Below are 15,192 nucleotides of genomic sequence, written 5' to 3' on the forward strand. Positions count from 1 at the left end.
CTCACAGTCAACCCATCTACAGAAGAGCAAGTCAGATCTGATGAAGAGAGGACATCTGCTGGTAGGCTTCTATTAACAAGAGATGGCAAACTGCCCGATCCATTTCTTCCATGGCCATTTGGCTTCTGCAGAGGTCATGCACGCTATAATAGCCTTCTGCAACCTGGTGCCCTCCAGAAGTTGATTTACAGCAACTCCAGTCATCCCTGATCACTGGCTAGGGCTGATGGGAATTATAGCCGAAAACATCTGGACAGCACCAGGCTGTGGGAGGCAGACCTAGAGGATAAGATGGCACAACCTCAGAACGCCTATGTGACCAGGAGAGGATACAAAGCAATAAAAATTATGATCCCTAGCAGAATCCATCACTTATTTTATTTTATAAAATTTATGTACTGCTTGACCCTCAAAGCTGTTTACTTCTTGATGCAGAATGTTGAGTTTTGTAGTGCCAAGTATGGCATCTTGGGATAGAAGAACGCCACTAGCAATTTTTATTATTCACTTTAAATCAACCAAAGCAGGATGCCTCTGCAAATAAACTAAAGTAGCTCTCCCCATTTTCCAAGAACTGCTTGGTCTCTCATTAGAGCCAGCCTCTGCTCCCAGATCTTCCAGATAGCATCTTCCTCATGCATATCTTTTACTCTTCTGTGCCCAAGCAGTTCCTCAGTAATCCAAGAAGGTCCATAGCCTATTTGAAGGTGCATTGCTGCTAAAAAGAAAAGAAGCCAAGAAGAATAAAGTGAAGTTTCTAATCATATTCCGTTAAGGAGGCTTGTGATCTTGAAACATCACAGCTTGTTCTTTCCTCTCGCAGCAATTCTGGCACTAGCCCAGCATGTTCTGGCCTTTTAGCTAGTGCCATTGACATTCGTCACATGAGTGATGACACAAAAGGGCTGCAAGTGCATGCAGAGGGGGAAGGGAGAAAAGCAGCAATACCAGACCTTACGAGGCATCTTGAGATGGAGGGGAAGGATCCTGACTCTCCGGCTCCGGGGGAGGAGCTGGCACCGAGTCCTCTTTCTTCTGTGCAGCCAGGAAATCATGAATTGCCTTCTCTATCTGCGGCCTGAAGATGTGGTTTAGTTTTGGATCCACCACCTGAGAAATAATTCTGTCCACTCCAGCTTCCAGCATCCCCGACCTGGGGCAGAGACAAAGGAGTCATTCAGCTCCTCCAGAAAGCTTCCCTTCTTCCCCCCACTGGAGCCCTCCACAGCCGTCATGTCAGCTGCAATTAGCATTAACATGGTGTGAACTATGGCTCTTTTGGTAGCTCCTGTATCATTAGACAGGCATTCTACCCGGTGAAAATAAAACCAAGAGGTTTGAACCAGCTGCCTTTGAGGGCCCCAGCAGAACCTGCAGCAGACATCTGCTCACCCAACTGCTTTAAAAAAAAATGTATGCTGGGTGGGAGCCACTGCAGGGTGTCCATGGCACACAAAGCAGCAAATAAAACCTGACTTGGCATCAACAAGAGGAAAAAACATCACACTGGAGGAGATAGGCGGGATATGAGGGGAGGTGATCTTTTTGGCTAGTGCACTTATGACGAAAAAGCAGAAAGGCGGCCTTCACCCCAGGACCTGCCACGATCAGCTGCTCCCCACATCTGCCAGTCTAGACACACCGGCACTTTTTACAAGACAAACAAAAATAAACACAAGCAACACAAGACAAAGAGCTTTTCTGGGAACAGTGTCAGAAACCAAAAAGCGACTTATTACTTCAAGGCTGTGCTGGATAAAAAGAGCAGGGCATGGGCTGTCTGGTGGGGTTAAGTCATGTCTGCAACAGGCCAGGGGAGGCAAACACAGAGACACTGCACAGCCGTTGGGAAGCAGCTGCCTGGGTAGAAAACACACACCCAAACAGCCAATATTGTTTTGAGTCTACGTGGGCACTTAAGAAGATCTGAAGTCTCTGACACTTGGTCTCCATGAAGGGCATGCCTGGCCTGGCACAAATTCCAGGGTCAGATTGTTCCAACGCTCTTCCAGCTCCTGCAGCTTGTGCACTGTGCCACGTACTAAAAATGGCAGCTACGTGCAATGCAGGTTGGTGCTGCTGTGCTGCCAGCCTGGTGGGCAGGCCCTCTACAGCTGCAGCAATACTCTCATCACAGGGCCCCCTGGGTACTTAGAGTAGCAGATGGAGACACAAGGAGCTTCCAGGCTGGCTGCTGGAAAAGCATTCATGCCAATAGTCATACAAAACTTGCGGAGGTTATACAACACCAGTTTATTGAACGTCCATGTTTGTGCGGAGATTATATGGCACTGCCAGCTAGGGGTTGTTGTCCCACAATTTCTAGCCACATTTCCGATCACTTACCGGACTTTTTCCAGTGAGAAAAGTGATGTGCTAACTGCACTAGAAATGGGGTAACAACCAAATTTGTACATTTAAACAGGCTGTCTGGAAGTGTCTGCATTTGTGCATCCCCAGAATTAATGAAGGCAAACAAAAGAGAACTCAGCTGGTGGTGTACACAACATGTTTCGAAACCATACAAAAACTGAGCAAGGAAGTCAACCAGGACATGACGAGCTTAGCATGTCTCCCCGCCATTGACTGCTTGCAGCAAAACAACCTGTTACAGAATCAATGGAGCACAATGCATAAGCAACTTCTGCTCCATGGCTGAACCACTTCAGAGGCGCATGAATCTGACGACAAGATGGCCTGGGGAAAGCTCTCATAGTAACCACTGTCTCAAGGCTCACCCACACCTGCTACCCTGCTGCTTTGCCCTTGGGAAATCCACTGTTTACTGCTGAATTGGAGCAAACGTCAATTGTGTTTTATCCATACTGGCATTTGCTCCAATTTAGTGATAAAAGGTTTTCCGGGGGGGGGGCGCGGAGAGCAAAAACACTTGGACCTGTGGATGAGCCCTCACTGTCCTACTTCACAATTGAAAATTATGGAACTAGAGGTTTTAACCTGAACATGCCTCCATCAAGGAAGATGGCTTATAAATGCAACTCAGGATGTTTCAACAATAACTTACCATGAGCTTATCATGCAAAAGAAATACCTAGCATGTGAGCTGTGCTTTATGTTGATGGAGTCATACAGCCATTGAGACAGACTTATGTACGACCCTATAGGTTCACTGTCTGCAACTATGGACAACACTCACAGCTTAATGCCAACACTCAATGCCCAGATGGCAGGTATTTTAGCAATATTGTTTTGTGAATGGTCCCTGTCATTTTTACATTTAAGCTTCATCATAATTATTACAGCCCATGTTCATTTACTTCTGACTGTTCACCCCAATGAAGGCTTCTCCAGTATTCATGCCAAGACCACCTCTAGATTTCATGGCAGCCATGGGGCTGCCTCAATTTGACATCAATCGATACATGTAGCAAGGCACACTCTCAACTTAAGTCTTTGGTGATGATGAAATGGATGGTTTGAAAACACAGGAAGGGTTGTCCAAGCGATCGCATTGTCATGGTCAAACCACTTCCTGGTGAAGTTTCGTATGATATTGCCAAATGTATATAACACCCAGCTTTCTCTTTTTCATCCAATGGAGGTAATGAACCATTGCTTGAACACTACAACAGCAAAAAACCCCAAAGTCTGTAGTCTACGAGTGCAGCAGCAACCAAAGCATCCAGGAGCAGTGCCAGATCAAGGAACACCCCTAGATTATGGACCTGATCCTTTAAAGGAAGTGCAGTTTAAAGCGAATCTGGCTGTTGCATGTCTCTGCATTGATTCAACTAGTGTGCTGGCTGCATCCTTTTTGAATAAGCAGCAGATGTGGCCACAAGCAGGCTGGATTTTTGCAGCATATTTCATGTGAGGTGGTCCTTAAAAATTGTTTGGAAGCTTTAGCAAGTACAAAAGGTAGTAACCAGCTTACTGGAAGACACTGGCTTTTGATCTCTTTTCAGGAACAATTTAAGGTGCTGGTGATTACCAATAAATTCCTAAATAATTTGAGGCGAGGCAATTCAAAGGACCATCTTCCACCAGAGTCTGTCTGCTGTTTTATGACTGTCAAAGACCTTGCACTCCTTGCCTTCAGAGGTACAGAAGGCTGGCAGGAAGGGTTTTTTCAATAATTGTATGAAGTTCCAGCTTCTGCCAACCTAGCAGTTCAAAAGCACGCCAGCGCAAGTAGATAGGCACTGCTGCGGCGGGAAAGTAAACAACATTTCCGTGCGCTTTGGTTTCTGTCACGGTCCTCTGTGTGCAAGTAGCAGTTTAGTCATGCTGGCCACATGACCCGGAAAGCTGTCTGTGTGCAAATGCCAACTCCCTTGGCCTGAAAAGCGAGATGAGTGCCACACCCCATAGTTGCCTTTGACTGGACCTTGACCATCCAGGAGTTCTTTACCTTATTTCACCAGGCACTGGGGATCATTTTAACTTTGAATTCTGCTGATTTTCAGTACTGCTTTAGTTTTTAACTTAGTTCTTTTTAATTTTATTGTGCTATTACTGTGATTTATATCTGTATTTGTTTTTAACTTATTTTGTACGCCACCATGCGGCCTCTTGTAGCCAAAAGGCAAGCTACAAGTCTTCTAAATAACTAATCTGCCATAATACAGATTAATAAATTAAGGCTGCAACCCTATGCACACATATATGGAAAAAAGCATCTCTGCATACAATGGGACTGACTTCCAAGCAACTTCATGGAAGTACTCCGTAAAGCTTGCAAGTCACCTCCCGCTCTCATTCTAAGCACATTTCAATAACCATTTCTTGAATCCTATCACTATCAGTCAGGAACACAGCAGCTTATTATATAAAATTAAAATTATGTACATTGAACATACAGCTAACCCAGCCTGGCATTCAACAAAATTAGGGAAGAATGTGTTTGCAAAGAACACGTTGTGTTTAGTGAACTGGATTAGTTACACTACAGCAATAGTTCAAAGAGCAAAACACTACTTCACTCTGTTGGACAGCACCCAACCCCAGTGACATTAAGCTCATCATGCTACTGTATCTCATGCTGGAAGTTGGTAAAAGCAAACAGAACTAAGACTGCAGGTTCATCAGATGTTCTTTCCCTCGTAAAGCTGTGGATGCGTGCAGATCTCCATTAGACAGCCACAAGTGACACTCCTGAAAAAACATGGTGTTGATTAGCAATGAAATTTTGAGTAATTTCAATGGGTGGTGAGCCACAGTCTACCAGAAGTGTTTCTTAGACAATCCCATCAAAATTTAGGGGTCTTGTGCAAATGTAGAAGGTTAAAAAACAATTCATTATTGTCACTTATATTTTAGCAGCTTTTACTTACTGAATAACGCTCTGCCTCAAGCCATTCCGCAACTGGTTTTTGTTCATTGCTGGGTTCCATTCCTGCTTATCCAGGTGGGTAGACACAAAGTTGTCCACTTTCTGTCTCAAATTCTGGTAGGCTGGCTAAACAAAATAGATCAATTAATACAATCCTGAAGTATTTCTTTCAAAATCCACACAGACCACTGACACCACACTGAAACACACTTCTGTACCCTACAATTAAATTTCAACAGGATTGGTGTCATTTGCCTTTAGCAAGTTTGTTTTTACCTATGAAAAACCAAATTATGAATGTAACCATGAAAAATTACATGAGCAGACACACCTTAGAATAAGTATACTACAGCTGGAGTTGAAGAAGATTCCAACACCTCCTGAGTTGGTCCATTCAACTGTTAAACAGTTCCTATAAAGTCCTTCCTAATGTTTAGTTGGAATATCCTAAACTGATTTTTCCATAATCAACTAGCTCTGTCATTCAAATCCTGGAATAAAACTCCAGATAGACTACAACCAGTGTATGCGAAGCCATGGTAAAATTAAGTTGTTGTGGGTTACACACCTAAATACCCTGTTCAATGAGATTCAGCCAATATCTATGTACCTGCACCCCCCAGAAAATCTTGATGGAATACAGGACCAACATACCCTCCTCCTACTCCTTTATACGGCTTAGAAAGACAACTATTTACGCCTATTTACATGTAGGCCACTGAATGCAGTGGGGTTAACTTCCAAAACATGAAGGAAAAAAAACATGTTGTTGATGTGGACACCACTATATGATGCTTGTCTGCTTAATGTTCAAAGAAGGCTGCCTTATGCCAAGTGCTCAGTATTGTCCACACTGATTGGCAACGGCTCGCCAGCGTTTCAGAGAGGAACCATTCCCAACCCTACCTGGAAATGCCAAGGATTAAACCTTCTGCCTGCAAATCAGATGCTCTAGTTCTACCACTAAGTTATAGTCCTTTCAGTGGTAACATGGGCTGGAATGTATTTATTTTGGTTTATTTTATTCTTTTTGAGAGTTTCCTAATAATAATAAAGCACACACCCCCCCCCCGAAACATATACAGGTAGTTATAAGAGAAGGACAAGCTACAAATATGCTCCAAAACCTCTATGACCGCATAAGAATGTTAACAAGATACACCCATAAGAATGGGTGTATCTTGGACTACGACTTGCACAAAACACAAAAACAAGAGTGCAAGCCATGTGACCACCAAAGGAAAATAAATGTATTGCCTGGGGTTGTGTATACCTTTCCCATAACAGACCACACCACAAGAGCCAGCAAAGCTCCCCGACCTCCGGGAGTTTGGATTAGAGGGGATACAGTGCAGGCTATGAGATGGTTTTCCTGCGAACTCGTGTGTCGGCTCCTACACACAACCCCAGCCGAAGAGGCAGGGAAGCCGGGCGACTGCAACTCTCGCCACCCCTGACAGCTGACCCCGTTGGCTGGGGCGAGCTCCTCCATAACGGGGCTGGGTGGGGACTAGGGAGAAGAGAGGACAAGGGAATAAAAAGAAAAGTCCCAGTAATCCTGGCAACTCCTTAGCCGAGGCCTCCCCTTACCATCCTGCAGAGACACCCTCCGCGGGGCTGCTACGGGGAGGGGCGCTTACCTTGGTGTCGACGTCGGCCAGGCAGTCCCTGCGGAAGGCGTCGAAGAGGCCGCGGCTCTTGAGCTGCCCCACGATGAGGGCGATGAGCTGCGCGTCGCCAGGGGGCAGCGAGGCCGGGTCCGTCGCTCCAGGCCCCGACGAGCTCCCGCCGCCTCCGCCCGTGCCGGACGACGCCCCACCCGGCTCCGCCATCCCCCCGCCCGGCCCTCCCAGCGCCGCCCGACGGGCCGCCGGAAGAGCAGCGCCGCCGCCGCCAGGTGCTGCTGCTGCAGGGGCGATGGTGGCAAGGCCGCCGCCGCCGCCGCGGCACCCTCTGCTGATCGCGCCGCGGCAGCTGTTGGTGACGTTGCCGTCGCGGAGCATTCGCGTCATGCCTTCCCGCTGCATGCTGGGAATCAGAGGCCTCCTCTCTCTGGACTGGGAGGGCGCAGACTCCCAGGAGGCTTTTATCGCGATAGCCATCTGGCAGGCTCCGTTGGGACGCGCTGACAGCTGCCCCAGCTGCAAAAGCCTGCAAAATTTGTGGATTGGTTGGCGCGGAGTCATCGGGCTCCGCCAATATTCAAGTGCGGGTGGGGTTCTAGATGAGTTATGGGGAGGGCAACGGGGATAAGGAAAGCAGCCCTGAATGCTGCAGCCCTGAATTCTGCAAGTCCTGGGGCCGCCAGAAAAGACGGGGCTGTGCACTCCCTCCTCTACCCCCGGCCTCATGTGCCCGCACGGCTCGTTTAGCAGGAGGATTTTCTGGTTGTCAGTCCCTTGCACATAGGGTTGCCGTATGTTCTCTTTTTTTTCCAGGACACGTCCTCTTTTTCATGGGGATGTAAAACGAGAGTCGTCATAGCGATCCATAGTTAAAAGTAAGGTAAAGGGACCCCTGACCATTAGGTCCAGTCGTGGCCGACTCTAGGGTTGCGGCACTCATCTCGCTTTATTGGCCGAGGGAGCCGGCGTACAGCTTCCAGGTCATGTGGCCAGCATGACTAAGCTGCTTCTGGTGAACCAGAGCAGCGCACGGAAACGCCGTTCACCTTCCCGCCGGAGCGGTACCTATTTATCTACTTGCACTTTGATGTGCTTTTGAACTGCTAGGTTGGCAGGAGCAGGGACCAAGCAACGGAAGCTCACCCCGTTGGGGGGATTCGAACCACCGACCTTCTGATCGGCAAGTCCTAGGCTCTGTGGTTTAACCCACAGTGCCACCCGGCAGTTAAAAGTAGAAGTCGGCAAATGTATCCTCTTTTTTGCTCTTCAGAATAATGGCAACCCTACATCACAGTACCCATTTTATCCCCTCTTTTTTTCCCTTTGGGGATGCCATGTTACACTTCCGTTCGTGTGGGTTACTTAGAGTAGTTATCCTTCAGGTTCTTCCCTAAAGAGGACAGGGCTACTTGTAGGACAGACTGAAATGCTCCATTCTCCACAACTGTTCAAGGTGCAGTAACCTCTTTTTCACCTGACATCCCTCTGAAAGACAAATCCCTTTAGTTGGGGGGTATTTGTGTGTGTGCATCTTTGTCCCTAGCACTCTCATCCATGCATATGCCCACAAACGTTACATATGCGCTGTTAGGGTGTGCAACCCTACAATCATAAACATGCCTGTTCAGAAGTAAGCCCTGTGGAACTTCCTGTTGCACCAGGGGCCCTGTCTCTAGTCTAGACACCTGGTGGAGAGTTCAGATGTTTGGTGGAGGATTGTGGATGGTCAGTGGTGAGGCAAATGCGCTCCATATACATTTAGAGGCAGTATCTTGTTACTGGCATGCACGTACCAAAGCTGAGCTCTGCAATTCAAAACATTTCCAGTTCTGAGGTTTGGTGAGTCATAATGAAACTTAGCCCAACATCAGGTGTCCTAAGGCAGCAGGACTGTCCAGCGTTGACATCAGCTTTGGGCTCTCCATGCTGTGTGCCTCCATTTTAATTTCCGATGATGCCCCAGAATGACACCATGTCAGGTGCTCCGGGGCATTGTGGGGAACTGAAATGGGAGCTGCTAGCTACCCTTGGACTGCCAGCTAAGGCCATTAATATAAGGGGGGCCCGCCAGGACTTGGAGCTGACTTAACGTGTTCTCCAACATTTCAGATGAAAACAGGGACACATGTAACCCCCACTTTTTGTAGGAAAGTAAGACTACCTGAGCCCCTCATTTAACACTTGTTGAAGGCTCTCCTCTACCTGCTATATTCATTTACTCTGCAATAGCTTGTCTCAGCAATTGTAGTGTGTGTGAACCAGCAGGCTGGGCCAGAGTGGTGTAGTGGTTGGAGTGTTGGACTAAGACCTGAGAAATAGGGATCCAAATTTTTAGTCTGCTATTATGCTCAGTGACCGATTATGGGCCAGTAACTATCTATCAGTTTAACCTACTTCACAGGGTGTTTTTTTTTTTTTTGCAGGGATAAAAGTGTGGGAGAGGGCACCATGTACATCAAGCTAAGTTATTTCACAGAAAGGTGGGGTATAAATCATAAATGTTCCTAACTCCCCTCTCCCAATTAAAAGCCATTTTCTTAATGCCAAACTCAACCTAAAACATTTAGAGTCACTTAATCTACATCCAAATAATTTTCTAATGTACCCACAGCAAAGCCTAAATGCTTCTGTGTGATGACATTGCTCACTACATTATGCTGCCTGAAACTCAGCCCCAATTCCACTCCACTAGAACCAACTCTTTAAAAGTCTTGCCAGGCCAATCAGACATAAGTTACTGCCTGCATCTTTCCACCCCTGACCACCGTGCTACCTGAATCAGGCTGCTTCACTTTAAAATGCAGACTAACTGGGAGTTGCAGCCATGGATGCCATTGGGTCACCCTCCTTCTCTCAGCCTGAATCATCTCACAGGGTTAAGGTGAAGTTAAAATGGGCTAACCCTCTGATCTCCTTGGAGGAGAACTAAATTAACATGTCTGCCATGTCTGCAGTTGTCACTTAGGGATCATCCAGACTTGTGCCATGTTTCTAGGTAGAGGTCTGCACTTTAAAACTCCTTGCCTGAGTATTTTTTTTCCCTTCCAGCAGTTCCCTGCATAAACCCAATCGGAGCAAGTGGCAATCCATGAAAAACCTGGATTTCTGTTTGTTCTCATTCAGCATTAAAGAGCAGGTTTTCCCACGGAAAGCTGGGCAAAAAGAAGAAGAGGCACTCAGACACATAAGCTGTGCCTAAAAAGCTGTGCTGCTGAGTCCTAAGTGTGATATGTAAACTGGCCACGAGAGGGTACTGCAGCTTCACAGTTGTTAAATAAGGTGGCGGTGTGGAGAGCAGGCTTGCTCTGAATTAGCTTTGAGAACAGGTTGAAAAATACTGTAGTAAAATTCACCTTCTTTCGCTGACTTGTGCCCTTGATCTCATGTAAGCAGTAAATCAGGCTGTTTTACAATTTGGGGAGATGTACTCTTGTGAACCTCCACATTTCAATCCCAGCAACACAAAAGCCAGCTTGCTTTTAACTGCCTTTTGGGGTAATTTGCATGTATAATAATGCGCAAATTATCACAGGGGATACCCAGATGATTATGAGTCACGTGAATGTGCACTTGTTGCATGGCAACTAATCTATGAGAATAAATCCTTGCAAGAACAAGATGAGTGAAATGCAAACACTCAGCCAGCAGAAGTAGCACAGCTCAGCAACCATGGCTCTCCAACTCCCTTGACACACAGGAACACTTCCCACATTGATCTTACATGGTTGATGGAGGGGGGAAAGCCCTGCAGGGAAGGGTGGGTGTGCCTCAGACAGAAGGGTATAAATCCCCCACTATTCAGATGTCTGGATTCCAATGTTAGCACTGAAGCACACAGTGCTACCTGGCAGCCCACTGAAATGATTGGAAAAATCAGTGGTAGCTGGTGCTCCTTGGGACTGATTGGTTGGAAGGCAGAGGTGCCAACAGTAGAAGGAACCAGAGCCAATTACATTCTAGTTTTGCTCCCACCTTCCTCCCTTCTCAGTTCCACAAAGGGCAACACTGAGACTAAGGAGTAGTAAAATGACAGGCAGTGCCATTCCCTGGACTCATTGAAAATAAGAAGGTAGGAATATGAAGGTGGGCTGAGATTTGTGGAAGAGTGCCTCACCCATTTGCCCAATGGGCCAGTCTCAACTGGAAAAGTGAGTTGGTTTCTTCTGAGCCAAAGAAGTCCTTGAAAATTTTGGGCCTCAGTTATTGGTTGTAATGTGCAAGATCAACAGGTCCTCCAGATACTGTGAGATCTACTGGAGTTTTGTTCGAAGGAAAAGAGCAAGCTTGACACCTCAATCCCATGAGCACTGATCCATCATTCCTGCTGGACTGAGTCAAGACTTTAGGTAGTAGAAGAAAGGGGGAAGGGATTTATGTGAACTAAACTCTTGTGCCATAGGAATGGATGTTTTCCTAACCAATATTACCACAGACTCCATCGCTCGCAACATCCGCCCGCACAAGGTTTACCTCAGTTGTTTCTTCTTAATTGCAAGTGTTTCGCAGCGTTTTGTAAGCAGCAAGCAGTCAAGACTGTTGCCTGCTCTCCCTGAAGTTCACAAAACATTCTGGTTCTCCTCTGTCACAGAGGGTAAAGCTAGAAGGGTGATTGGTTTCTTGGACTTGTCACCGATATTTACTATAGGCCAGCTCAAACATACAAAATAAACCTCCCACATGAGAGCTTACTCATGTGGATAATTTAGTGCATGAGTTCACTGGTGGCAATTTCTACTGCCATGCCAGCACATTTTCCTGCTGTGGGAGTCACTTTTAGGTATATCTATCCCCATGACTAGATGTCATTGTAGCTGATAGACCATTAGCCCAAATGTGTATATTAAGTACAGGAGTAGCATCTCTTCTGACTACTGAAGCAGGTGGCAGGAGGCAGAATTTTGCATGCAAACACAGTCCTTGGTGCCTGATTAAAATTCAGCTGCCCTGAGAAGCAGTGCAAGCTACCCAGTACCATCTGTCAGCAAGGGGGGGGGGGGGAGAGATAGATATATACTCACATTCAAAGGCATAAAACCTATACACTGAAAAAGACTGATCTGAATGCAAATGTTGGCCTAGGTGGCAAGGGATCTGAACACTAAACTCCAATTTTCACTTGGCATTTCAAAGGGTCCCACACTAGGCCTTCTAATGTGATATTTGCACAAGGGTTTGTGTTGGCATTCATGGGGGGGCAGTCCTGCAGGCTGATTCTGTGCATTTGACCTCCCCAGGTTGTACCACATCTGTGCCAACTCAGTGCCAATCCTTTAGAAGTCCAAACAGAAGCATCCATGGCTTCAACTGAGACTTGAGGGCACAGTCCACACAACAGAAAGATAAACAAATCCCTGAAATTGGCAAGTAGCACTTCTTTCCCCACAATAATCCTTCCTGAACTTCCAGCCGTGCACTAGGGGACTAAATTGGGAGTGGGATATATGTCAGCCACTGGTGATTTTTCAAAAAAATTAATGCAGAAATGTGGAGAAATGAATTTAAGTTTGGAAAAATGAGAAATGGAGAGAACCAAAATTTACAGATCCTAACATCCCTAGATGGGCTCAGCTAGAATTGGCTGCAGAAGTTTCCCAGCCATGAAAAGGAGAAGTGTTGGTGGCAGTGGTGAGCAAGCATGCCATGTAACTTCTACAAATGAGAGTTGCATCATTCCTCTCAGCCCTGAGCCCACTGCTAACCACGGTTCTTTGAAAGCCTGAAGGTCTTTTTTATCAATGATTTCCTGAACAAGAAGGAGAAGGAGACTTGCTTGCTTGTGCAAGGCATTTGTGGCTGAGGCAAAATGCTCCTTTGGGGACTTTCCTTCTGTAATCATTTCCCATGGACAGGACTGGTGTCTGGCTCAACAACAAAGCCATTTCTCCAGAGTATGGTGCTGGGTTTGTTCGTTTTACTGGGAATCTGGGAAATAAAAAGGGCTCAGTCACAGAAACTGCATGGAGGAAACTTTCGTGTTAAAAGATGTGCTTTATTTTATTTTTAAGAAGGAAGGAGACCTTTTTGAACTGCTGCGCCTCACATCGGCAGTAAAACTGTGTGCCCAGGAGAAATAATTGGCAGGTTTTCCTAAACTGTCTTGACAACCTCTGGCCATGAAATTGAAGTCAGTTACTGACTTTCAAAAGGCTTTGTCCTTGCCAATGATTAGACAGAGAAATCTGGAATAGGTGGCTTTAGCCAGGCATAGTATCTGCTGAAATGCAGACTGAATGTCAATAGGAAATCGTTGCAGAAGAGGGAAGGTTGTGTCTGCAACTGTGCCCGTAATGCACCCACACAAACACACTCAGTCACACACAATTATCGAACTCTGGCAATTTCAATCGACACATTCCTCTGGCGCCGTAGCTGGGAGGAGGAGGATTGTGCTGACAGGTGGGGCTGTGAAGCTGCAATCTTAACATTTCCTCTTTTGTGCTGCAGGCATTATTTACTTATTTTGTGAAGGTATCAGTCACCTTCTGTACCGCAAAGGTACTAGCAAGAGCTGCACAGCAATAAAAAGCTGAACAACAACAAAGGCTGTGGACTCTTGAAGAAAAGGTATTCTAAATGAACCGGGTGTGTGAGGAGGGGAAAACTGTCAGCAGAGGTACAGCAATCCTAAAATGGAGCTGTTACTTGTGAGTTGATCTTCCTGGCTGATGACTGCTTTGAACAGTTCTGGAGTAATGCCCATGTTTATTCAATATACTGTAGATAAGGAGAAATAGCAACAGAGGAAAGGGCATCAGCCATGTTGTCAGGGTCAGCTTCAGACTCCAACAAACTCTTGGCATGGTATTTACCAATGGTGCTCCCATCGCCTGCCCAGCACCCACTCTCACATCCACAACGACTTTTGTACTCATAGCAGCAGAAGCAGCAACACCACTCATTGCCCTCTCTGCCGATCCTGTGGGTGGAATTTTAGCAGTGGATAGGCAGCTGTGCTGCTTTTGAATAGGAGCCCCACTTGCCTCCCATCTGCGGTGGCTGCTCACCATCTTAATTTACCCACAATGCAATGCCTTGTTCTGTAGACGCCATCTATAGATCGGGGCAGCCCAACTTTTCATACCTCAGGTTCAGTCACCAGCATCTCCTAGTTGGGCTGAGAGAGACCGTCTGCCTGAAATCCTGGAGATCTATTACCAGCCCATGTTGCTGAGCTTGATGGACCAATAGTGTAAGGCAGCTTCCTTACGTCCCATGGCTGCTCCTCATTGGAGGGCTTTGAAACACCCACTTTTCCTGATCGTTCCTTTGCCTCTTCTCTGTCAGCTATGGGTAACTTTACATGTTACTCTCACACAGAGAAATCTATGTAATTCTTTTGTTTACTTGTTCATTTACATGCAGGTGGCAAAGGCAGAGACAGCCAGAGTTCAGTCACTGGAGAGGGGTTATTCTCAAATACTGCTTAATAGTGATAGATTTTAATTAGTAATATGACCACACTTCAGTTCCTAAATTAAAGTGGTTAAGCAGTTGTGTGTGTGTGTGGTGTGGTGGAACTGATGGGTTGAATGGCTGGATATTTTTCACTGTTCCTGATGTGGAGTGGCAATTCTAATCTGTATTCATGATTGCAAGAACCCTCCAGGTTAATTAAACCCGAGCACAAAGACACCCTGGATTACCAAAATACTACTGCAAGCATGCATTGAAAGAGGCAAGGAATTTCATTTTTTATCCGCATGGCTTTGGTGAATAAAACACTGCTCAAAATGTGCTCACTACTTTTTGAGAAATTATGGAAAATTTGCTTCCAAATGTTGACTCTAAACCCCATTCATAAGGGGAAACAGTTCTGGAAGGGGTTAATCTTAGAAGCAATTAATCTAGAATAAGTGAGTTTCTCTTCTGAAAGGCTTTTATTTTATTTTATTATTCATTATTTACTCTATTTGCAGTTTTTGCTGCCCACTTATGAAGATTCTCTGTGCAGTTTAAGGTAAAATTTAAAACCATACGAAGAAAACACAAACATGAAATATAAAACAAAGTAAAACCAGCCACAGCAAACATAGTTTCTAAACATCTAAAATCATAGAAAAATTCCAATGGCAACAGAGCCTGTTATTCTCATGTTGTTGGTTTGAGAAATTGTGGCTGAGAAAGAGGCTGTAATGCAACTCAGGATTAATATTGTAAATTTTGGGTTAAGCTGAAGCAAAGAAAATGGTTTACATAGTGTAATGAAATGGTTTACATGGGGGAGTGTGCTGTGTCAGTGTGAATAGTGAGGGGCCTTGTAGTTGCGCATCAACA

At 45.8% G+C, this 15,192-nt stretch overlaps 1 protein-coding gene across 3 annotated transcripts in view; it reads right to left on the reverse strand.

Annotated features, from left to right (window-relative positions):
* Positions 1–10,318, reverse strand: part of BOD1 (biorientation of chromosomes in cell division 1) — a 42,776-nt gene extending 32,458 nt beyond the window's left edge. For 2 of the 3 annotated variants that reach the window (XM_083728297.1, XM_083728298.1), the window contains exons 1-4: positions 10,272–10,318; positions 6,934–7,444; positions 5,295–5,419; positions 959–1,153 (exon numbers count right to left, since the gene is read on the reverse strand). In XM_083728297.1, coding sequence (XP_083584423.1) covers positions 959–1,153; positions 5,295–5,419; positions 6,934–7,444; positions 10,272–10,303 — 863 coding nt within the window. In that variant the 5' untranslated portion in view covers positions 10,304–10,318. Of the gene's footprint in view, positions 1–953; positions 1,154–5,294; positions 5,420–6,933; positions 7,445–10,271 lie in introns of all 3 variants that reach the window. The other variant, XM_083728299.1, reaches the window with a different exon arrangement.
* Positions 10,319–15,192: the final 4,874 nt, after the last annotated feature.

This window comes from Podarcis gaigeae, assembly GCF_964106915.1.
Source record: "Podarcis gaigeae genome assembly, chromosome: 2".
In the NCBI taxonomy this organism is placed as follows: Eukaryota; Metazoa; Chordata; class Lepidosauria; order Squamata; family Lacertidae; genus Podarcis; species Podarcis gaigeae.